This window comes from Apostichopus japonicus, chromosome 16 (assembly GCF_037975245.1).
Source record: "Apostichopus japonicus isolate 1M-3 chromosome 16, ASM3797524v1, whole genome shotgun sequence".
In the NCBI taxonomy this organism is placed as follows: domain Eukaryota; kingdom Metazoa; phylum Echinodermata; class Holothuroidea; order Aspidochirotida; family Stichopodidae; genus Apostichopus; species Apostichopus japonicus.
The window spans coordinates 31,516,971-31,541,921 of record NC_092576.1 but is presented as its reverse complement, the minus strand read 5'-3'; the positions used below and the strand labels follow the sequence as shown (position 1 = coordinate 31,541,921).

Below are 24,951 nucleotides of genomic sequence, written 5' to 3'. Positions count from 1 at the left end.
CATTCACATAGAGTGTTGCTTGATACAAGCCTATTAATATTCCTGTATGTGTCCCGACTGTTGAGCCGGCAAATTGAAAATGTTCAAATTATGCATCCTGTCTGTCATCCATAGAAGGCTCAGATGGAAGAAATTTGCCAATGGAAATAGACGATTTATTCCATTTCAATTAATGGACACTAACACTACAATATAATTACAAAGCTTAAATTTGTTAGAGCCTTTCATACGTAAATGAAGAATGATCAAAGTCTGAGGTTCTTACCAAACAACTGGACTTGAATATTATACTGCTTCACCTCTGCAGATTCCGAGGATGCATGGGTGACAATGAATGCTCCTTCATGTTCAACTGTTACGTTTCTAACAAACAGCGATCCATTTAACCATACATCGTAATCTCCAGAACCAAATCCAGGGTCATCTTTTACATCTCTTATATAGGTAATGATCTCAGAGGTTCCATCTTCTGTTGAATTGTACCACTGAACTCCAAGAAAGCCCTCTTCAAACGAACACTGGATAATTCCTGGCTGATATAGCTCGAGATACTGTTTTTTTTCACAGACTTCGCCAACAACAGATGAGGCTGGACAGAGAGTAAGAAAGCAAACCGGAATGTTTTATATCTAAATTCTCTGTATAATCAAGTACTGTAGTGATTGCTTCTTATAGCTTTAGAAATAGGAAAGTGCCATGATAGTCATTTTCTTTCAGGTGCAATATGCACTGTCCACTGAAATAGAGTTCAGCATGACTTACATTCAACATGTCCAGATGATAAACTTTCCAATTTCCGTTTAAGATGGACCATGGTTAGCTTACTTACCACAGACTATCTGGACCAGTAGGAAGGAGGTCAAATGTACGGTGAACTTTCCCATTGTGAAGAATCCTGTGTTAATCAACTGCAGCAAAAGGAGAAACAATCATCAGATACATATGTCATCTTAGTTAACTTAGTGTTATCTTAGTTGCTGTATTAATATGAATGATCTTAGTTGCTGTATTAACATGAATGATCTTAGTTGCTGTATTAATGATCATAGTTGCTGTATTAACATGAATGATCTTAGTTGCTGTATTAATATGAATGATCTTAGTTGCTGTATTAACATGAATGATCTTAGTTGCTGTATTAAAATGAATGATCATAGTTGCTGTATTAACATGAATGATCTAAGTTGCTGTATTTATATATCATGAATGATCTAAGTTGCTGTATTCATATGAATGATCCTAGTTGCTGTATTAATATGAATGATCTTAGTTGCTGTATTAACATGAATGATCTAAGTTGCTGTATTAATATGAATGATCTTAGTTGCTGTATTAACATGAATGATCTTAGTTGCTGTATTCAAATGAATGATCTTAGTTGCTGTATTAGCATGAATAATAATCTTCCTTGCTGTATTAACATGAATGATCTTAGTTGCTGTATTCAAATGAATGATCTTACAGTACCGCTTTTAAGTAAATGAGAAAACCGCGCTCTTAATCGCGCTCTGTGCGTTTAAACCGCGCTCTATCTTTTGTTAAAACCCGCATTGAAATGCAGTTAATTGCGGGGAACTGTTTATCAGAGCGCAGATTCCGTCGGAAGGCTTCCCTAATTCTATTCATGCCAGCTAAAAGTGTGAAGTTCATTGTTACCGTCAGACGGTCAATGGCTGTAATCCTACTTAATTCCTTCCAATCCGGTAACAAAAGAATATCGATCGTCGCCGGTAGAAAGAAGACCGAGGGTTTATACTCGGCCAAGGGAAGGGATAGTGTATAAGCACGTATCTTATACTGTTTAAATTCAACGTACAATACAAATGAAAGTGGGAGCAAAAAACAGTTGGTTTGATGAGTGAAACGTTAGCAAACAGAATTCCCGCGATTGCTGCGAACAATAAAAATTGCAGATTAAGTGAAAGCCGAATTGATCATTTCTCGGGGCTAGAACAGTACAGTATAATGTTCTTGCAAGTAATACGGGCTATTCGCGCACATGTTACATTACGGAACTGAGTTGGTACTCAGTTGTATACCGCACTGAGACATTGCACGTTGTCACTGCCCTTGGAATTCTCAAAGTATACAGCTTCACGGGCACTGTTCAAAACAACACTTCAAACGTTTTTGCACGTTCTCATTTAGTATGCATCAGCCGATCCTACCTCTAAGCCTACATCAAAAGTTACGCCGTATACACCTCGCAAGAAAACCACGATAACCTTAAATGAAAAAACAATATTTTGCACTTGAAGATCTGACTTCCCTCAAAATGCAATGATAAGGTCTACCCCAGTACTTCTTGATACATTGAGTTTCCAATTACTGGTCAAAAATATTTTCTGAAAAAAGTACGATATTTTTCACAAAAATTGATGATAAGATAAGTGCTTCCTCACAATCAACGAGCCGCCCCGAATTCGCTCTGCTTACGTAAAACTTCTATATATATATTGCACGTGGAAAGCGCGAGTTTTTACACACATAATTCCCATTGACATTGGTCACGGAACATAAGTAGGTCATCGACATTCGAACTTGGCAACTTGCCCAAATTCATTGCACCATGGGAACGACACAACAAATTGTACATGATTGTACATTTTCTGAAAAACGTACGATATTTTTCACAAAAATTGATGATTAGATAAGTGCTTCCTCACAATCAACGAGCCGCCCCGAATTCGTTCCGCTTACATAAAACTTCTATATATATTGCACGTGGAAAACACGAGTTTTTACACACAGAATTCCCATTGACATTGGTCACGGAACATAAGTAGGTCATCGACATTCGAACTTGGCAACTTGCCCAAGTTCATTGCACCATGGCAACGACACAATAAATTGTACATGATTGTACATTTTCCCGCCATCTGGACGCCAAGTTATAACTTTTGGTGTAATATGCAAATTATGAATGGTAGTGTACTGCGCGGTTAAAACTTAAACTATTGCGACACACACAAATTATGTGTGTTGTATAAGTAACTTTTGTATCAAATGTAAAGTACTGTATGGTAGGCCTACTATAATTTATAAAAGACGGTTTTCCTCAGGCGATAGGGAAAAGGGGTGTTTCGGTGAACTCGATCTCTTTGTATAGTACTTGGATACTTAAAATGACCATGTACATGCAAGTTTCTATTTCTCTTTAGTAAGCTCTAATCATCATTTTTATCCTTTGCGGATCTTTATTGGAATAAATTCGAAATGTATTGCTTGACGCCAGTATTTAACGGTAAGCATTTCTTAAATTGTTGACTGAGCTTCAAAATCCATTTTCAAACAAGTCTGTTAATTTTCATGAAGGTTTTATAAAAAATCGACATACAGCTAGGGAACGAAAGCTGTTCTATAGTATCCAAATAAAATACATGTTTCTCGTACTGAGATCTGAAAAAACGGGCGGCCATTTTTCTTCTTTTCATGCGCTGCTACTAGTTTGGAATATGTTCCAACCTTTACAAAATAATTTTTAAGGATGGTTTAGATTACTTGTAATCCGAAAAGAAACTCGGGAATCAGGAAAAAGGAGGCCCATCAATTGCGCGGACGAGAAACATGTTTTGAATTTAACCGGCCCTGCTTCAAATTTGTTGGGTGGAAATTCTTTTTTCTTTTCATTCTGCAGGAACCAATGGTAATTTATATAAAAAATTCACACAAGAAACGCTTAGTAACACTTTATTATTTCTTCAAAATGTTGCCAACTATTTAAAGTAAACTTATCCTCCGTCATAACAGAAATAAGACCTGAAGTTGTGCTGTCGTCTCTTTCTGAACAGGGAGATCCATGTGGTCTTGCCAGATATTTAATGCGTAAAATATTTACACCATATGAGCTTTTAAATTGTAATGTCAATGGGATTAAGAAAAATGCACTTGATAAGGATAGGGTATTTGCAATTAGGAAATGTATTATGGAGCAGTTTCATGTACCACTTCACATTCAGAAAAGAGTTTGGGGACAGTGCGTTAAAAAGATGGACACAGCCAACAGAAATGCTTAGAGATACTTAGCAATGGCAGTCAAATCTTGAAGTACAGTATTTTTTGGTATATTCCATTTTCCTCTATTTTTTTTCATCATATATTTAAGTTATTCTTGATGTGAAACCTTTGAAGACTGTAGTCAAAAAGAACTACATGTTAATTTTGATCCCTTGCATGGTAATTTTAATATTTTACTTATCGTATTTTTCAATGTTGTTGCCTTTGTAAGTGCAATGTTTCCTAGTCTAATAGACAGTGTGTTGCTTTTAGTTTGCTTCTCTAAGCGTGACACTGTTGTACTGTTTTCTTTTATAGTATTAATTTATTTGCTTTGTGAGTGCAAAGCTTCCTAGCCTAATGTGTGCCTAACTTTTCTTTTAGAATTTTTAAAAGATTTACAGAAAATACAGACTGTTTGTTTCTTTTTAGTTTGCATTTCTAAGCTTTAACAATGTTGCATTATTCTTATTTTATAATAATTTGCTTTTTTTTAAAACAAGCATTTGTGCTTAGAATTCTTTTTCATTTTGGTTTCCAGGATATAGCTACAATTATTCTCTTTACAACTCCTTTCAGTTAGTGACAACCTTCGCATTCGTAAGCCTATGAACAGAACTCTATAAAAAATAAAATAAAATCAGTGCAACGTTTCCTGGCCTAATGTGCCTAAAGTTCACACAAAACGCGGGGCCTAATGTTACTACTTAAAATGATATGTTACCCCGAAAGGATAAGGCACGAAGTTTCCTTCTTGCTTTTTATTACTTCTGGTAACCATAACATATTGGGGAATAAAATAAAAACGTATAAAAAAGGTTTTGCCCTTCAACACGAAACTATTCTCGTTTAAAACTTTCAGTCGAAGTCGTGAACTTCGTACTCGTACACTGGCCTAATGTCCCTAAACTCAACACAAAACGCGAGGCCTAATGTTACTACAAAAAATGGTCCGTTAATATTACGGCGAAAGGATAAGACACGAAGTTTCCTTCTTGCTTTTTATTACTTCTGGTTACCAGAACATATCGGGGAATAAAATAAACACGTATTAAAAGGTTTTGCCCTTCAACACGAAACTATTCTCGATTAAAACTTTCTTTCCGTCAAAGTTGGTAAACTTCGTTTAAAATTGTGATGTTTATAACGGGTGTTAGTTACAAGCGATAGGTTTACACTACCTCCACGCTATGAATAGCGTTGTATCGATCGGTTCACTCCCATTGTGTCGGTGGTGAATAGCGAGCGAGGGGAATTCGCGTTCCTTTGTTTGGAACGCGGGGAAATCGCGTTCCTTTATTTGGAGCGCGGTTAAGTACAGTTAAGCTGCGTTTTGCGCTGAATCGCGCTAATCTCTTCCAATTTACTTAAAAGCGGTACTGTAGTTGCTGTATTAGCATGAATAATAATCTTCCTTGCTGTATTAACATGACATGTCAAAAACTATTTTATTTACTTAACCATGGCTGCAACTTGATGGGAGAATTTCCCCATAAATAGTCACCTGTGGCCAAATTGTCGCAGTAAACATGTTAATAGAAGGAAATAAACCGATTGTCAAATGGCCAGAGTAATGATACATGTCAAATAATATGCGTCGTTATCAAAAGTAATACCTCTGGGTGTGTAAGGGAGCAGTGCAGTACTCAATGACTACTGTAGTATGTACATTTAAACAGTAAAGTAATATATACCTCTGGGTGTGTAAGGGGGCAATGCAGTACTCAATGACTACTGTAGTGTCTACAGTTATACAGTTAAGTAATACCTCTGGGTGTGTAAGGAGCAGTGCAGTACTCAATGACTACTGTACAGTAGTGTCTACAGTTATACAGTAAAGTAATACCTCTGGGTGTGTAAGGGAGCAGTGCAGTACTCAGTGACTACTGTAGTATCTACAGTTATACAGTAAAGTAATACCTCTGGGTGTGTAAGGAGCAGTACATTATAAAACTTACTGGTTTATATATTTACGAGTGACCCACTTACCTGTCTCCCCGCGAAAATTTTTCTAACTCCGAAAAACCAATGAGACACTTTGTGGGTAGAAAAATGAAGGGAGGCCATTAGGGCCAGTGAGGGTGTACAGTGTTAAAAGATTACCAGGGCATTCTAGACACGGTAGAATGCGGTGCATAGGTTGTGGGGAGACAGGTAAGTGGGGAACGAAGTAAATAGTACTCAATGACTACTGTAGTATGTACAGTTATACATTAGAGTAATACCTCTGTGTGTGTAAGGGGCAGTGCAGTACCCAATGACTACTGTAGTGTCTACAGTTATACAGTACAGTAATACCTCTGGGTGTGTAAGGGAGAAGTACAGTACTCAATGACTACTGTAGTATGTACAGTATGTACTGTAGTGTCTACAGTTATACAGTAAAGTAATACCTCTGTGTGTGTAAGGGGCAGTGCAGTACTCAATGACTACTGTAGTGTCTACAGTTATACAGTAGAGTAATACCTCTGGGTGAGCAAGGGAGCAGTGCAGTACTCAATGACCACTGTAGTGTCTACAGTTATACAGTAAAGTAATACCTCTGGGTGAGCAAGGGAGCAGTGCAGTACTCAATGACTACTGTAGTGTCTACAGTTATACAGTAAAGTAATACCTCTGTGTGTGTAAGGGGCAGTGCAGTACTCAATGACTACTGTAGTGTCTACAGTTATACAGTAAAGTAATACCTCTGGGTGTGCAAGGGAGCAGTGCAGTACTCAATGACTACTGAAGTATGTACTGTAGAGTTATACAGTTTAAAGGGTCTATAAAATGAATCTGAGAGAAGCATCGCTTGATGGGAGCGAAATGCCGTGTGCAAATCATCCCTATGGCAACACACTGAAACTCGACTCCCAGTAGCGTAAACAGTAGACAGATACTGATCTACATGATACAGTAGTATACACGCAGTTTGTACAATATATACTGTATACACACTGATCTACAGTACTGTATGTAGCCGAGTACACTGTACAGCGCTAGCTAGATTGCCGAGTCGTAACGCTCGTACGTACTATACTAGGGAATTGTGTGTAACAACTCCCCGCTCGTACGTACACGGCCGTAATTAGCTTCACTATTATACTTATACACAAATATCTTGGTCCAGGTGCATACAGGGCCGGGACACAGTCTACTCGAAATAAACATCGAAATTGTGTCTAGCTCTACAAAGCAACGTAGGACTAGGAGAATGAATTGAAACAAGACGGCAAAATCTCTCTGGTAGATTCTTTTGAAAACTGGAAAATGCTGAAGGAGGTCGGTGTTTGCTATACCGCAGTTGAAGTAGCTTAGGCCTAGGTAAGTCAAATAACTTTCATTACCGATTCAACTACGGTAAGGATGTTGATGGCCTAGCTACAAGCACTGTGGGCTAGGCTTGTAACGTTAGTTAGGCCTTACAAGTAACATTCAGGTAATCTTAGTGTCACTGTCAGGACACATGGTAAAAGTATCTGTAATACTGTGACTAGGCCTATAGCCAAAGGCTTGGCCTGAATATTTGAAATGGGCCTAATGTAGTTGTATCTAGTCTAGACGATCGTGTTTTGCAGCCACCACGGTCTGCTAGGGTATTCAACAAGGACTCGGAGTTGGATAGGAATATATTATTACTAGGCTACTCCTTACTAACCTAACTTTGTGCAGCTATGGAATCAATTTAACTGTTACTGCACTAATCTTTTATCTAGCCTAGTTTCAAACGACTTTCGTGTCTCCAACTTCTTACCTGCCAAAATTTCTTACAAAATATTACCTGTGTTTATTAGTGCAGTTAACATCACTGTTAGCCTTACATTTCTACAAATGGCAAAGATACCTGATTTCGTTCATGGTATTTTGCATCCGCCAAAAATCCACAAGAAGATAAATAAATTGATATCGACCTAGCCTACACATTATACGAACATTTGGTAGGCCTTCCCAATATCACAGATCTGTGACAGACAGCATATCACAGATCAAAGTACTAGGTAGCAATCTTTATTTTCTGTTGGTTTTACTTACTTTGAAAAAAGGTAATGCCTGGCCCACATGCTTTATTGGAGCATAAGGTCATTTTCACAATCAGTGGTGTAACTTTTGTACACTCAGGGCCAAAATTTCAAACACCATATATATTGAAATTTTTACTAACATCACATGTTAAAGGGTTCAAATTTTTGTAACTTCAACTTTTCGGAGCTTAAACATATACGTTTATGGGTGTAATTTTTCGGTGACTGTATGACTCTAGGAAACTTTAAGCAAAAAGATATATTTTTAAGCAACCATATTTACACAGTGTTAAAACAGTACTCTGTTTCAAGTAAACTTTAAAATGCTTATCATTATATGTTACTTAAAAATGAAAAGGATTTGGCAGAAATTTTTTATTACTATTGCAGATATTTCCATGTTAACTGAAAATTTATTGGAAATCAAGAAATGTTTTTCTTAATTTTAACTTTAAACTATTTAATAAAAAGATAAGGCCAAGTCAAACACCCTAAATAATGTCTCCTCACAGAGGGCTAATATCCAATCCAAGTTGCACAAAAATCCATGCAGTTTTGCAAAAGTTGGAATTTTCCCACTTACGCGTTTCGGAGGTGACGTTAACATTTTACGTGTGTTTCGGAGGTGACAAAAATGTTTACAAGTTGTTGTAAAGGCTTTCTTGCTAATTAACAAAGAATTAACCACTTAAACTCAATGAATATTCATAACATCTTTAATCAAACACTGATTTAAATAAAAAATATCTCTGCCAAGTAGCAGAGAATGTACATCAACTACCTGTACAACTAGTGAAACAAGTCAAAGAATACAGAACACAGAATACAATAGTTTTATGTTATAAAAAATAGGTAAATGTCAGGTGAAGCAAATAAGGGCATTTAAAAAGCAATTGTAAACATTGGGCAGTGAAGTCTCTTACGTGGCACTCATATTGCAAATGATTTTCTCACATACAACATATTGTACATACCTTCAGTCTCTTTTGTTTCGGAGGTGACGCTAAACGTTTACACAACCCAGAAGGCTTGATTCATGCTAAAACACATAGAACTTACCTTGGAAAGTATGAAAAACATTAGAAGGATATGTTGATAATATTTTAATGACATTCATGATACTAGAACTGTGACTGCTTTTGCTGCCATTCATGATAACTTGGAGACAATACTGTATCCATTCAAAATCATTTGGTTAAATTCACACTGTTTTGGCTAATTGCATTATACCACAAAGAAATGATTAACGTTGCGTAGCCATTAGCCATTCTGACTGCTAGTTATAGTATCATTTATGTTGGTTACACTTTTGGCAGTGAAACTGACTGTCACATTCCTGTAACCTTTTACAAATTTGAAGAGGATATTCAGTCAATTATTCTGGAAAAAACACTTCATTAACATGACCTAACCACAGTCTATCAAAGTTTTAGTGAAAAGTTAGGTTAACACTTGTCAAAAACTGCATAAATGATGGGCTTAAATCAATTAACAGCAGCTTGGCCTTGTTCACATTTAAGAATGCACCCGTACTTCAAGTCCTCAAGGGAAATTAATTCCCTTAGTGTGAACACTCCTTTACTCATACTTCAAGTCGGCATGCAGTCTTAAGAATTTATCCTGCATTCTCAGTAAATGTGATGTGAATGGTCGGAGACTTAATGGTGACCCGAGATTTCCGATATATATAAGTTGCTATTGGGCGGGTAGTACGTACATGTATGTGTTTGTCAGAGCATTGCCCTTCTTAACAGAAACACTACCAAACGATGCTATTCGTGAACCCATTTCATTTTCTTTGAACCGATTTGACCAACACTGCAGAAAAGACGCTGTAACCGGTTGTGAGACAAAAACAAACTAAATGACAGTCCACTTAAATCTACTGTAATAGCCTTAAATTCATTGTACGCCATACTGACAGATTTTTGAAGAGGCGAAACTCTGTAATTTGATGGTTATTTCAAAACGGATGATTTTGGGTTCGGTTGCTATGGAAGTTAGTAAAAGGCTAAAACCATAACGTCTGGCCTGGCCTATAATGAAGTTGCACTTACTAGCCTACTGTATACAGATACAGTAGACCTTACTAGGTCTTTAGACCTAACATTAAATGCCTTTGATGTTAGATTAGCCTCAAATGCGACATCAAGCAGTAAAACACTGACTAGCAAGATCGTTTGCTCATCCACTGAAGGGTTTGGAAGAAATTCAAATCTGGGTTAAAATGTTATGGTAATGCCAGTACGGAGTTGTTTGAATACAGTTAACTGTTTATGTGCGATGATTGTACGTTGCCGTGCAGTGGTGTACGGAGTAGTAGGTACTAGTACAGAACATTATAAGACAATGGCAAAGCACAGGGGGAATGTAAACAGCTGATATGACCTTTATACGCCTGCGCAGTATATTAATCTCGCAAACAGACGAAACTTACTCCTTCTGAAATGTGAATGCGTCTTGTTCTTAACTAGTTAATCCTCCTCGCGGACTTAATATCAATAATCGCCAGGTTGCATTCTTAAATGTGAACAAGGCCTAAGAGACCATCTGGAGCGACATTCTAGAATTAAATGAGTTTTCACTCTATAAAGGTTAGTTGTTTGTAATTGGTTGTTAAAAGCATTGAAGACTCGCCCCAAACCGTGTGCGGCCATCTGAAAAATGAAACTTTCTGTTGCTTGCAAGTGACGTTTTGTTCGTGTCACTACAAAATACAGACAGTAATGAAACGTGATATACCTTGTTATCTTTAGCTGGACCTGAGATGTCCATCGCTGTATCGTTTGTACAATGTGCTGTGCTGTAGCTGTACTGACTGTACACTAGTTAGTGTCTATTAACGATGGTAGCAAGCTGTGTGTGTATTTTCTGGGATCGATGGTGGTGTCTAACACTTCTGTTACACCTCATCGAAACTAGGTCAGATTACCAGCATTAGACGTTTCCTTTTGCACCAGTCTTCACTCTTCACACCCTTTAAGAAAAGGGAGGGGAATTCCCTGTTCAAATTTTATGTATTTTTGGGAAATCTCTTTTCAGACAATTTGCTGTGATACTGTAACAACAGCTCATTAAAGAAGCAATAAGATTCTTTCTTTTTGCTTCAAATGTTACAACTGCAGGTCTACATATTGTGAACAAATATTCTGAACTTTTGTAGGATATTTACCTGGACCAAATAGTAGAGCCCTCCGTGGTTATAGTGGGAATCATGCAAATTAATGTGTATACTGGTACAGGTCAACATGGTGCAAATTAAACCTGTGAACATGTACTCAACAGCACTGTAGAACTCACAGAAGGTAACATATAACTGCAGCACAAGTGTATGCACTAGTAGAATATTTCAGAAATATGCTCAAACAAAGGGATAGTTCAGTATATTACATGTAAACAATCAATGTCACCTCCGAAACGATAGCAAAGACCACAGGCAGATTGAGCTAATTATCTGATAAATTTGTCCCCTGTTAACAAAGTTTTAAAAACTGCATGTTTGGTGATTGTGATCTTTTATGGACAGCACTTCATTACTAATCGATCATTTCATTCAAGTTTATTAATAGCACTAATGTAAGCAATGGTACGCTATCTCTTGTCCAGAAAGGGGAAAAAGTGGCAAAAAAACACATATTTGTAACTTATTCATCAACTGTGCATGTGAGAGTTTCATTAATACTTTGTTCAGTTTGTTACAGTGTTTTCTAAGGTAGATCAAGTCATCCATTAGCATATGATGGTACACAAACAGCAGAAATGTAAAAAATGTAGTGTTAACAATATTGTGTCACCTCCGAAACATTAATTTACAGTTTAATTCAAATTTAACATTATTAATAAAGGACCTTTTAAAAAATATTATCATACTGGTTGCTACACCTCTACAGAATTACTGTAATATGAGTTTTAGCCAAGGAAGATGTTTATTGGATCAGTATAGATCAAATTTCCAACTAACCTGTTTCGGAGGTGACGAGGTGTTTCGGAGGTGACGCATGTTAACGGAAAGTTAAGAATCTCCCAGAAATTAAAACGAGTGGTCATGTTGTCACAACTTTTACTCAAATATAACGTTAGGGGGTGAGAAATATTTTAATATGTTCAAAATGGCTATACTATTGTTTACATAAATCTTGGACTGAAGAATGCTTTGTTTCGGAGGTGACGGAAAAGTTAACGGAAAAGTTAACATTAAATTTGAAATTAACACAATTTTTTTAAGAATTCCAAATGAAAAATATTTTTTGGCCCAGATATTAGACACATTAGTTATTGTAATAATGCAACCTTACTTAACAAAATTTACACTGCTTAACTAGAACTTAGTTGCAGTCAAACTTAGGTACCAATTGTTAACGGAAAATGTCACCTCCGAAACGACAAAATCTAGCCACCGTTCCTTGGAGAAGGAAAGGAAGGAAACCTGGGGAACACAATTGCATTTTAGTTTGGACACTTGTTGATAATATCAACCAAATAAGAACTGGAAAATACCTTCCACCAATAAGTACAGGCTCTGACAAAAACAGTGTTGTTGAGAGTGTACGGCTGAACTAGCATATTTTAAGCATATTTATGGCCACCAAATCAACCTGAAGAAACCGAGAAAGTTTGTTAAGCTACCCAAGGTAGACTTCACTTAGGATGGTCAAATGGCAAAAAATCTAAGAATTCTGGTATTTGGTCACTGAGTTACAAAGCAATAAGTGCCAATATTGGAAGTTACACCACTGATTGTGAAAATGACCATAAAGAAAGTGGATAATTTTCAAGTTTTACAAAATAATATTTACATCAGGAGTCATCATTTTGAAGGAAGAGGATGCAGGTACATGTGGTTAAAATATGCCTTCCTTGCTAGGAGCAAACATTTGGGTGCATGTAGTTAGGGAACATAGACTAACTAGTAGTCTGTAGGTGACTAAGGACAGGCCTTACTTTATTACTAACGTGACTTCTTTTTTCCCTTTCTGATTGATCATTGATGTATAATTGACTCATGGCCCACTGAAAATTCAGAAATTATGATTGTTATATAATTGACACATTGCTTGCTGAAAATGCAGGAAGTATGACCAAACTCAATGCAGCACTACTACTCACCTTTAGATATAATCACCTTCTGTACAAAACTATTGGAAAGTAGATGGTGTTTTCTTGCCTTCTCCAACTCCCCAGGCGACTAACACGCTAAAATCAGCAAAAAAACCTCCCAACAAACAATGTTCAAAAAAATGAACATTTTGTGGTTAACTCCCAGCATATGATTCTGCCTATAAGTATAAGTGTAGCTTATGAAATAATAAGTAAGCAACAAGAAGGTTTTTAGCAGAAGTTTTGCAAAAGCAAACTTTAAAAGTGTTCGTAATGGTGGAGAATATGTATCAGATTGCAAAAATGGTTAGGCTAGTATATTACAATGGACATAAGAATAATTTAACATACATGTGCATGAACTTCTAGGATAGTTGACGATACTATTAACTTGGTTGAAAGGCCAACTGAACTAATTTCCTGTTTGTCCTATGCATGCATAGCAAGGTAGGTATAGGCTGTACTTCCACCACATTCACTTTCCTAGTTTCCTTTAGTTATCTAGTTATTTTGCTTGGTACAGTATGTAGCTAGGCTAAGCTTCATTCTAAGGTCAGTGAAACCCAACATACTGTAGAAAGTCACATTCTGTTTGGTACTACTTAATTTAGTCTGCACTATATAGCCTATGGTATGCAACATTGTTTGTGCCATGTTTTCGTCAGCAATTATTTTTTGTATTTGTTTTCAGTAGATTTATGCATCAGAGATGCAAACTTCTCATAAAATCTATCAATGCTACTAAATGCTGTATGCATACTTTCCAATGGAACAAATTATATATACTTGGCCAAATTTGAATCCACCAAGTTCTGTACTATTCAGTGTTTACTGTTTACCAAGGCATGCACTGTTACAACAAGAAGTGAAGGAGGATTAGATTTGGTCTATTTGCATGGAATACCCTTCTGTCATTGTTGTAATATTTGCAAGTAATACATAGTGTATTCAAATCCAGTTTTTCCCTTCATCTGCACTTCACCTTCTACAACATCTGCATTGAGAGCATTGACAGGAAGTCATCCTACATATAAACTACCTTCAGTACATAGAGTTACAGTAGTCTCTTGTTAGCAGTATAAAGTCATGTTAGCTCATTAGCTGATTACAATAAATACACCAAAACTCACTCGTTTGGGTATTTACGAACGACGATACTTACCTGTCTCCTACAACACTTACGCACATTTCCTAGTCTACCTACCACTGGTATAATTTTAGCACTGCGCCCCCGGTGACCTCTCCCATAGGTCACCGCGCACCCTCTCTCCCTTCCAGATTTGCCCCATTCCGCTGTGGTCGTGAAACCGCAGCGGGGAGGCCCGAGTCGGGTGGGAGAACCCACCCGAGAGGGATGCGAAAAAACACGCCGAAGCGATCGTAATCTGCTTAAAGGATGAATGATAGTGTGAACCAAAGCAATAATACGATGCACAAGGCACTCACCTGGTGAAGTTTAGGCTGAGAGCGTAGGTGTCGTGTTTCGTTCAGCGTCCGGACTGAATGGATATGTCCTTAGTGGATATGTCCGGATTAGTATGTCCGACTCGATATGTCCGGATGGATATGTCCGGATGGATATGTCCGGATGGAGGTGTCCGGTATATCCGGGTCCGTCCGGCTGTGATGCAGCACATACTATAGATAACTTATGGAGAAATATGATCTATATTGAATGACAAGTTTGATTGTTTTACTGTTGGCGTTGTGTCGGGCTCCTGAGTTCCGCACGTGGCGGAGGGAGGTGGGTGAGACAGGTAAGTATCGTCGTTCGTAAATACCCAAACCAGTGAGTTTTGGTGTATTTACTTCACTCCTCTCTTACCTGTCTCCTACAACACTTACGCGCAGAGTGGCACTGCTACGATGGTGGGAGGCCCAACGGGCGGGACCTGCCCGGGGGAACGCCCAACACCGTACGGCCAAACGTCGACTCCGAAGCGACCGTGTCCGTTAGGCAGGACGCGAAGAAAGTCGAGGGAGTTTTCCACGAGGCGGCCCGGAGGATATCATCCACCGGGACCCCTTGGAACAGGGCCTTCGATGCCGCCTGGCCTCGAATGTCGTGGGCCCTGACCGGCTGTTCTGTCTCCGCGTGGAGACGAATTGCCTGCACCAGCCATCTGCTGATTGTTTCTTTAGAGGCAGCCGAGTGAGGGCTTGTAGGTAAAATAAATAGGGCCTGTGATGATCTGAGGTCCTTTGTCCTATGTAAGTACCATTTAAGTGCCCTCACCGGGCACCACAGTTTGTCCTCCGCAGTGTCGGAGGTCAGGGACAGTTTCGGGAGGAAGATGTCCCCCGGTATGAAGGTGAGCGTCTGGTTCTTAGCAAGGAACCTGGGGTCCGGAACCAGACGCACGCCTCGGCTGTCAAAACGGATATGTCCTTCTGCTGTGGACAATGCGTGCAGGCAACTCCTCCTCCTGGCGGAGGCAGAGGCCACCAAGAATAGTGTCTTGATGGTGAGGTCCCTGAGTAGGGATGAGCCCATTGGCTCAAAAGGTGGACGGGCTAAGTGATGTAGCACGCTGTTGATGCTCCAAGCCGGTGGGAGTTTACGACACATGGGCCTGCGGTTGGCCATACCCTTGAGGAGGGCAGGTGCCTACCGATGACCCATCTGGGAATCCCGAGTGGATCGCTGCGATAGCCGATCTGTAGTTTCGAATGGTGTTCGGTTGTTTACCCTCTTCGAAGAGGAGCATGAAAAAGTCCGCTAGTTGTGCCGGAGAGGTAGTATCCGGACGGACCTGTAAACGGGAACACCATTCGAAGAATCTTGCCAGTCGGGAATCGTAAGTGTGGACGGTGCTAGGCCGTCTGGCTGACGCTGCCATGGCGGCAGCGTCTGGAGAAAAGCCGCTCGCTCTGAACCGAGCCCGGACAACGGCCACGCAGTCAGGTTCAAGGACCGTAGATGAGGTAGGCTGACTTGGGCCCGGCCCAAGCTCACTAGGTGGGGTGAGTCTGGAAGACTGCGTGGGGTTCCTACTAGTAGGTCTAGTAGCATTGGAAACCACGGTCGTCTCGGCCAGTAGGGCGCGATTAGTAGTAGCCGTGTCCGAGATAGGTTTAGTTTGAGTAGCACTTTCTGTATGAGGCAGAGGGGGGGAGGAAGGCATACGCCTCCATCCCCTCCCAGCTGATTGAGAACGCGTCCGACGCCCACGCCCTGGGGTGGAAGGTCCGAGTGCAAAATACTGGGAGCTTGGCATTGGTCGCCGACGCAAACAAGTCGATGTTCGGAGTCCCGAACAGGCGGAACAGGTTCCGGCAGGTGATTTCCTGTAGGGACCACTCCGTTGGGGTTTGGGCCCCCCTGGACAGGGCATCCGCTGTTAGGTTTTCCCTCCCTGCAATGTGCGAGGCTCTTAGAGAGATGTTGTTGTCTCGGCACCAGAGCAGGAGGTCCCATGTCGCGGTACACAGTGATCGGGACTTCGTCCCCCCTTGCCTGTTGACGTAGGCCACTACCGTGGTGTTGTCGCAGAAGGCTGTCACGGCGTGGTCCCGATGGTGGCACTCGAAGTGGTGGAGGGCTCTGGATAGTGCCTCCAACTCGAGTACGTTGATGTGGGCCTGTCGCCAGGTTGGCTCCCATTCCCCTGAAATTGTCAAATCGTCCAGACACGCTCCCCAGCCCTGCAAGGAAGCGTCTGAGGAGATAGATATTAGAGGCTTTTGTTCTCGGAAGGGGCGTCCCTGGGCCCAGTTCTCCTTCGTGAGCCACCACAAAAGGTGGGCCGTGTCGAACCCGTTCAGGGGTACTCGCTTGTCGAGTACGTCCCGCTCCGGGTCGTAGTGTTCTAGCAGGTGTATTTGGAGAGGTCGCATTCTGAGACGGCAGAATGGAACGACGTCCACCAGACTGGCCATGAGGCCGAGGGCTCTCATCCAAAGTCTGGCCGGGGAGGACCGCCTGTTGAGTAGGCGGCGAACTGTTTGTTGGGTGTTGGTGACCCGTTCTGAGGACGGTCTCACCCAACCAGTGTGAAAATCTAGAGTTGCGCCCAGAAATTGGATGGTCTGGGTCGGGATGAGATGTGATTTTTCCCTGTTGATTACCCAACCAAGCTGTTCGAGGCGATCTGTTGTGCGATCTAGGTTGAAGAGTGCCTCTTGGTGCGACCTCCCCGTGACGAGCCAGTCAACGAGGTAAGCATATAAGGTCACTCCGCTTCGGCGTAGGTCTGCGACCACCGCGCCCGCTATTCGCGTGAAGACTCGCGGTGAGGTCGATAGGCCGAAGGGTAGTGCCACGAATTTGTATGTTTTTCGTTTGTATGAAAACGCTAGGAAGTTTTGAGACCTGGTTTCGATGGGAATGTGGAGGTATGCGTCTTTGAGGTCGACGGATGACGCCCACATTCCCTTCGTGAGGTTTGGTAAAACTATTGCGAGCGTCTCCATGCGAAAATGAGTCGGCCGGACGAAGCCCTTGTTCAAAGGTTTTAAGTTGAGGATTGGTCGCCATGACCCGTCCTTTTTTGGCGTTAGAAAGAAGGACGATCGGAAGAGTGGTCCCTCCCCTTCCGTCGCCTCCACTATTGCCCTCTTCGTCATTAACGCATGGAGCTCGCTTTCGAGGGCGATTCTTTGGCCCGGGTCGGTGAGGACTGGGGTGTCCTTTCAGCCCCCCCTCTGGGGGAGTCCGAGAGAACTCGATGGGGTACCCCCTCGTAATCACCCCCAGGACCCACGGACCAGGGTCCATCTCTTTCCAGATGTTCCGGAATAACTGGAGTCTCCCCCCTACCGCTGGGTACGCTGTAACCGTGGTAGGGTGGGCACCCCTAGGGCCTCGGGGCCCCGAACGACGATCTCGGTGGCTGATCGTCTCGACGCGGACGCGCTCTCGTCCCGGGAGAGTCGGCCGTATCTATGCCCCCGAGGGGAGCGTCTTGGAGATCTGTCTGGTCTCCCACCCCTGAAGGATTTGGCGGCGTTGCCGCTGCCCCGCTTCCAGTAAGCGGGTCGTTGTGCCCTACCCCTTGGGGGTCTTGACTGATCTGGGCGTCTGTAAGGGCGTGACTGTCTCTCACCCCTACGAGTATCCGGGCGGGAGAAGCCCGACTTTGACAGAGTCTCTCGCCATTCCAATTCGTGTTTGACGGTTTCACCGAACTGACCGTCAAAGAGATCCTCTCCCAGGATGGGGAGGTTTGCCAGTTTCTCTTTGGACTCTCCTGCTGGCCAGTTTACCGCTGCCAGTACGTTTCGTCGGCGGGTTTCTACCGAGCGGATTGATATTCTAGCAAATTGGTCATAGACCAGCCTGGCTAGTGGTCCCAGGAGCCACAGTATTTGCGCGGCCTCACGATCTGGGATTTGATCCGGGTCTTCTGGCAGCTGCTGGTGATGTCGCATAAAGACTTCAGCTGCCAGAAGGAAGGTTGACGCGAATTTCATCCCGACTCGGGACGACTGGTCGAGCTCGAATAGCGTATTCTCGAGTCGCTTACCGTGTGGATCCTTAAAATTTCCACCCGTTAAACCTTGCTCCGCCTGAAGGCGGTCAGTCGCGTCCTGCGGGATCGAAGGCGGGTGGAAGAGGTTCTTCCATGTATCCTCCGGCACAGAGAGTGCTTGGTCCTGCTTTGCAGGAAAGGCTGTCCACCTCCGCTGTTTCTGTAGAACTTCGACCCGTTCGAAGCAGAGCGGGTCTACAGGGATGGAGGTGGAATCGTCTTCTGGCGCCTCGTTAGTCGAGCGCAGTTTCGACGATGACTTTGGGGCCGAGGGACCCGCTGGGGAGTCCTCGAACCCCAACCGTTGTCTAAAGATGTTCGCGACTTTCGCAATGTCGGGTGGCAGGGTAGTGCCCCGAAGTTCCACCTCCTCTTCCGATTCTGACTCGGGGTATCGGTCGCCCTCGAAGTCTTCGAGGCGGTCCCCGAGTTCCGAAAATGTTTCGGAGGCTTGAACCTCCAAAGCATCTGGGTCCGGTGCGATAGAGGAGAGATTCCTCGGGACCCGTGGAGGCACGGTGCCTAATTGGATGGGATATTCCCGAATTGCCGGAGGAATATCGGCTACCGATTCTGCCCGGTCTGGGACCGGTTGTATCGTCGCGGGGGTCATGTGTTGGACTAGCGGCGATAGGACTGAGGTGAGCTGCGAAAGTAGCCACGCACAGTCGGCGGAGGGAGGTCCTGTGGGCGGAGGCGGTGCCTCCGTAGACCTACGACGTCTCTTTCTTCTAAAACCTGTGTCCGAGTCCGGTGAAGACTCATCGGGGACTGACGAAGGACGACGCACCGGCGAGCGGCTACGTGTCCCCGGCTCCTTAGAAACTGACACAGACCTGACTGTCTGGTCTTGAGGGTCGGAGGGCACAACAGAGGCTCCCGCAGTGGGAGCGGCCCTACCCTTAGCAACCGATTTAGCTTTCGGTGCCTTCCCCTTGGCTCTGTTATAGGTCTTAGGTTTGACCTTAGCCTTAGGGTTCGAGAGATTCTCTGATCTCGGGGTTGTCTCCGGATCGGTGGTCCGCGGGGTTCGCGTTGTAATCTCCGGAGGTTTATCGAGGACCGTGGACTGCGGAACAGCCTGGTCGGGAGTCGGAGTTGGCGACGAGGGCGGAAGGTGGTCCAGCTGGAGCTGCAGGCGTTGACGCTTAGCTTCCAGCCAGGCTTCCGTCTCTTTCCAGTTCGCCTGCGTGAAGGTCACGCAGATCGAACAGGGGTCCCGCCGAGAGCAAGATCTGCACTGCGGGCATAATGCGTGCTCGTCCCGGGCACGCCCGGGACGAAAAAGTGAGCACGTTGCACATTTGACTGAAGTCCTCCCGTCCTTAGACATCCTGAAATCCTATACTGTAGGAGGAGAATAAGTCGGGAGAAAAAATAATACGAAAACCGCGAAAGGAGCGGTTTAAAAACGAGACCTAAACACAAGAGTTTTCTGAAATAAAACAAGAATGTGAAGGTCAAACTCCCCAAAGGGAGCTCCAGGGAGGCTGTAAAAAAAAACCAAACACTTTCCGTGGAACTCCAAGAGTAAAGAGAACACGGGAAAAAAGAACCTAGACAAGTAAAAATCAACGAAAATTACGTGAATAGGACTTAACGGTACCACACGTAAGTGCAGTGTACAGGTGTCTCGCACAACCCGTACACGTGTGAGGTATCGTAATGCAAAAATGAGGCGAGATCCTAATTGTTAAAGAGGCAGAAAAACTGCCGAAAACAAGAGGATACTTAGCAAAACTTGGGGAATCCTGTAGAAAACTTTGTCAGGAACCTTCGTTGTTCAAGAGAAGTCGGATTCCAGCAAGTAAGACTCAGTTTGGCGTTAGAGAAAACGGAACTCGAAAGACACGCGTTTTCCTTCGGAATGGTAAATTCGGAAGGGAGAGAGGGTGCGCGGTGACCTATGGGAGAGGTCACCGGGGGCGCAGTGCTAAAATTATACCAGTGGCGTCTAGGTAGACTAGGAAATGTGCGTAAGTGTTGTAGGAGACAGGTAAGAGAGGAGTGAAGTAAACAGCCCATGTTGACACCTGGAAGTCCTCCCTCTCCTTAAGGAGAAATATATATTATGGTGGGATGGTGAGCCACTTCCTGGACATCCAGCCCAGGTGGCCCTTTATCAGAGTGAATTTAGAGAGTCAGGACAATACATCCAGAAGTAGCATTGCATCATGGTTCCTTAATGCCCCATGCCAAAACCTAAAAGTCCTGTCATGGCAACAGTGGGTTGCATGGACATCCTTCAACTACCCTGCCAGCTGACATATAATTTTTTAGAATAATGGATCATGACGGTCTGTGAATAATTGTTGCCAAGGATTTGATGGAAATGTTGTGTGTGTGTATTTGTGTACATGGTGACACAACTGCTTGCAAACACGATTACTGAAAAGGTAAATATTACTAGAAAATATATTCTGGCAAAGAAACCCTGATAAAAGTTTGCATAATCAAACTTCATAATTAACATATGACCCCAACTTTTTCATTCTTTATCACAGCTACGTTGGATACTGTATGTGGCGAGAAAGTACTTGGCAGCCATCGATTTCAACTTTCACAGAAACCGTTCCAAAGAAAGATGGAGATGGGAATGATGAGTAAGTGTTTCTGTCTATGCCCTCATTATATGCTTATATATATGTGTTGTGAATGGCATTAGATACAGTATGTACAACCCATTTCAAATGATACCTTTTAGGCACACTTCTGACTCACTTCACAACAGAATATGTACTGTACATTATTACCATAGATGCAATTGGTGGTTTGTGGATTCATTTATGTCTTAAACCAGAGGTTAAATGCATAACTAAATTGAAACACTTTCAAGGTATTTACCTAGTACATGAACATACAGTTCTACACTCCATTTGATGATGTTAGTTGTTTCTAGGTAGTATTTCATAATGAAAACAATCAAGATTTAATTGACAGCAGCCTTATAGCTACATATGAAAATATTTGTTAAAATACCCTGTGAGTTGATTATCTGGAGGTGCACAAAGGAATATGCAAATCACAACGACCTCTTATGATTTCTTTTCAGGGTCAAGGTGAAGTACTCCACAGCCACCAAAAAAAGGCATCTGGTACCTGTTAAAGAGCCTAAAACCTATGGATACATTCTGCATTTCTGGAGAACATCGTGAAAGTTCTGGTAGTTAATCTATGCTCATCCAAACAGGCTTGAAAAACCCTACTTGATGAACCAAAAAATTATACCAAGAGTGTCCGCCGTCCATCAGCCAACAGTTGAAGACTTTACAGAGCCAATATAAGAGTGGGTTTACACATATTCAATGGTTGTAGATTCTTAAGCTCATTTCCACAAATATATGATATGATTAATCAAACATTAAACAGTGGAAGTAAAATTATTATTGGCAGTTAAAAGATGGTAGAATGTTTGACAAAAGAACATTCAAAACCGTACTATAATATGCTATTTTTTTTTTATCCCATTCGTTATTACAGCTTGCATTAGACCAAATGTTATGGATGTAAGCTCTTTAATTTCACAGGAGATAAAATATTGCAAGCAAACATCAAACTTCGTTATTGATGCCCATAAAATTTAATCTCACCAACTGAAGTCATCAAAATGGTATAAAATTCTGAAATTGTGCGTATAGTACATTTCTGGTGAAAGTGAGACATGTGAGGCAGTTTTTGTGGATATATCAGCGTGGTATGGATAGTTGCTTTGGAAGAAAAACTACCCTATTTTCCACAACTACCTATCCTTTGTTTTTCAAAGTTGTTCATGCATATGACATTGAGAAGTGTAGTCTCTATAGGTCAATTTATAAAGGCCTACATATGTCAAAATAAACATGTCTAGCATGTATTGTCTTTTCCTTAAACAATACCTGGTTCTTTCCGTACCCTCAAAGAAAGTTATCTTACAATCCACGATATGCATTGAAAAACATAAATGTTTTTTAATTTGAATATGTTTTTCTAAAATATGAAACTTTAATTTCTGTGTAGTGACAACCCTCTGATGGAAACATGTTCCTCATGCACCAAACTGCACAGAATGGGATGACTACACTACAGTATTGTAACGTCCAGTTCTGATGGCTTTCCAGTATATAAAAGACCTATGTGCAGTGTACCTGTAGGTACTATTACATGTCCTGTGTCCCAGTATCAGTAGGTTATATCTTTGGACCATTGCCAGATTCAAAGCTTCAGGTCCATTATTAATGACCGAAAATGAACGTTTGTTTAATGTAGGAGCAAATGTCTTGACATATGATCTGCTTGGTTCTCGAGTTCTAAATGAATGTTATGAAGGGGCTCTTGCAACCCTAATCTCAAATATAAATTAGCATGTAAAACTAGCAAAATTATTGCAACCACTATAATATTATTTAGCAATTATTGTCAGCCAATACTCATACAGTAACTAGGTACAGTACCTCCTGATTACAGTTACACCTCTCTTTAAATGACTCCAATTCGTGATGAAGATAACAAAGAAAGGCCATGTTCGGGTATATCAGTAGACCTGCTTAAAGCAAAAATTACTAGATACGACTTCATTTTACAATCACGTATTAAAAACCTGCACTCAATGATTGGATACAGCAACTACTCTCCCACAACCGTGTAACAGCAATAACTACTTTGTATTCCTAACATGTGTATCAGGACATGAACAGTACTTACGAGCCATGAGTACCGGTTGTTTTTGTATACAGTTAAGGTCTCTGCTGTGACACTGCTTTAATGAATACTCCAGAGGCATGCTATGTACAGGAATACTCCAAAATTAGACTATATAAAATGAAATGTTTTTGTAAAATGATGTCCACTCTATAAAATTGTCATAAATAATAGGAGGGAGTTATTTTTTGTATGGCTGATGTGATGAATTTGCTCACAAAGACTCACATTGGTGTTGCCATATATATAAATTCTTAAAAGTTCACTAAATTATAAGATCACTTCTCCAAAATAATATATGATTTATGGATACTGTTTGCAACATATGCCTACATAAAAATGTATGGCAAGTTGTTAATTCAATCACACCCTAATATCAGCCTCGTCGTTATTGTAAAATATTCACAGAATCGGATTAATAAGGGGATTAGGGGAGGCATTAAACCCAGTTTCCTCTCCCACAATGGATCCATTGCAAGGTTTCACAAAAGAAAGAAAGTTTCAGTCAGATCTGGCCAGTCAATCTCATTACACTGCTCCTGCAGTAGGCTTTACTCTGAAAAAATATGGTAGGAAAATTGTACCAATTATTAGTGCCGGACTGGCTGCCAGGGGTACTTGGTAAACATCCCAGCCTTGGCCCCTGAATCATCAATTGAAATTAAAAAAGTAAAGTTTTGAACCACTTGTTAGATCTCCTTTGTTTCGTTTTCACCTTTTTGTTTTTCTTAATTTTTCCATTTTGTAGCTAATATGGGCCTGCCCCATCCCGACCAACCCCCCCCCCATACCCTAATCTGAAAAATCTGCTTCTGTGTCACACTTTTGTCAAAAGCGGAATTGTTGATCTTTGGAGGGGAACGCATGTCCCAACAAAATATGTATCTTCAAGATGAAAAATATTACACCCATACATATGTCATATTGAATTACCTCTATGTATTACATCAGCGAAAATAACTAAAAATATAAATCAGCATTACATCATGCACTTGGCCGACCCAAAAATTTATGAATTTGTTTGCTCACAATGCAGAAAAATTCAATGTGTGTAAAAATTACCCACATGTCTGACACTACAAATTGTAACTGGTCATTCCAAGTAGAACATAACAACTCCCTCGACATTATCCAATAACATAAACATCTAGGGCTATACAGCATTCCACAGTCATTCTACTATGATTGAGGTGAAACAGTACTTTTCACTGCCTTAGCTCTACCCCCCCCCCCCCGCCCCACACACACAATGGTACAACCCCTAATCAGACAGAATCAGAAGTTGGAGAAAATAGAGAGCGCCTGACATTAATTGCTTGGCTGGATTCATTGTATAGCCCCTTTAAGTAAAACCTGTGGGTGTGTTAGGGAGCAGTCTCAATGACTACTGTAGTATCTACAGTTAAACAGTAAAGTAATACCTCTGGGTGTGTAAGGGAGCAGTCCAGTACTCAATGACTACTGTAGTATGTACAGTTATACAGTAGAGTAATACCTCTGTGTGTGTAAGGGGAAGGGCAGTACCCAGTGACTACTGTAGCGTCTACAGTTATACAGTACAGTAATACCTCTGGGTGTGTAAGGGAGCAGTCCAGTACTCAATGACTACTGTAGTATGTACAGTTATACAGTAGAGTAATACCTCTGTGTGTGTAAGGGGCAGTGCAGTACTCAATGACTACTGTAGTGTCTACAGTTATACAGTA

General features: G+C 41.6%; 1 protein-coding gene, 1 long non-coding RNA gene and 1 pseudogene across 8 annotated transcripts in view; 1 reads left to right on the top strand and 2 right to left on the bottom strand.

Moving 5' to 3' along the window:
- LOC139982123 (uncharacterized) overlaps nucleotides 1-24,951 on the bottom strand; it is a 63,070-nt gene that overhangs the window by 28,787 nt on the left and 9,332 nt on the right. For 3 of the 7 annotated variants that reach the window (XM_071994696.1, XM_071994694.1, XM_071994700.1), the window contains exons 2-3: nucleotides 830-908; nucleotides 266-589 (exon numbers count right to left, since the gene is read on the bottom strand). In XM_071994696.1, the coding sequence (XP_071850797.1) occupies nucleotides 266-589; nucleotides 830-884 (379 nt within the window). In that variant the 5' untranslated portion in view covers nucleotides 885-908. Of the gene's footprint in view, nucleotides 1-265; nucleotides 590-829; nucleotides 909-5,452; nucleotides 5,501-13,106; nucleotides 13,126-14,543; nucleotides 14,694-24,951 lie in introns of those variants that run through there. The other 4 variants (XM_071994697.1, XM_071994699.1, XM_071994695.1 and 1 more) reach the window with 4 other exon arrangements.
- LOC139982165 (uncharacterized) lies at nucleotides 5,509-24,468 on the top strand. The gene is made up of 3 exons (XR_011798010.1): nucleotides 5,509-7,302; nucleotides 21,073-21,171; nucleotides 21,621-24,468. It is a non-coding gene; the product is annotated as an uncharacterized lncRNA (long non-coding RNA).
- LOC139983769 (uncharacterized) lies at nucleotides 14,959-18,638 on the bottom strand (annotated as a pseudogene).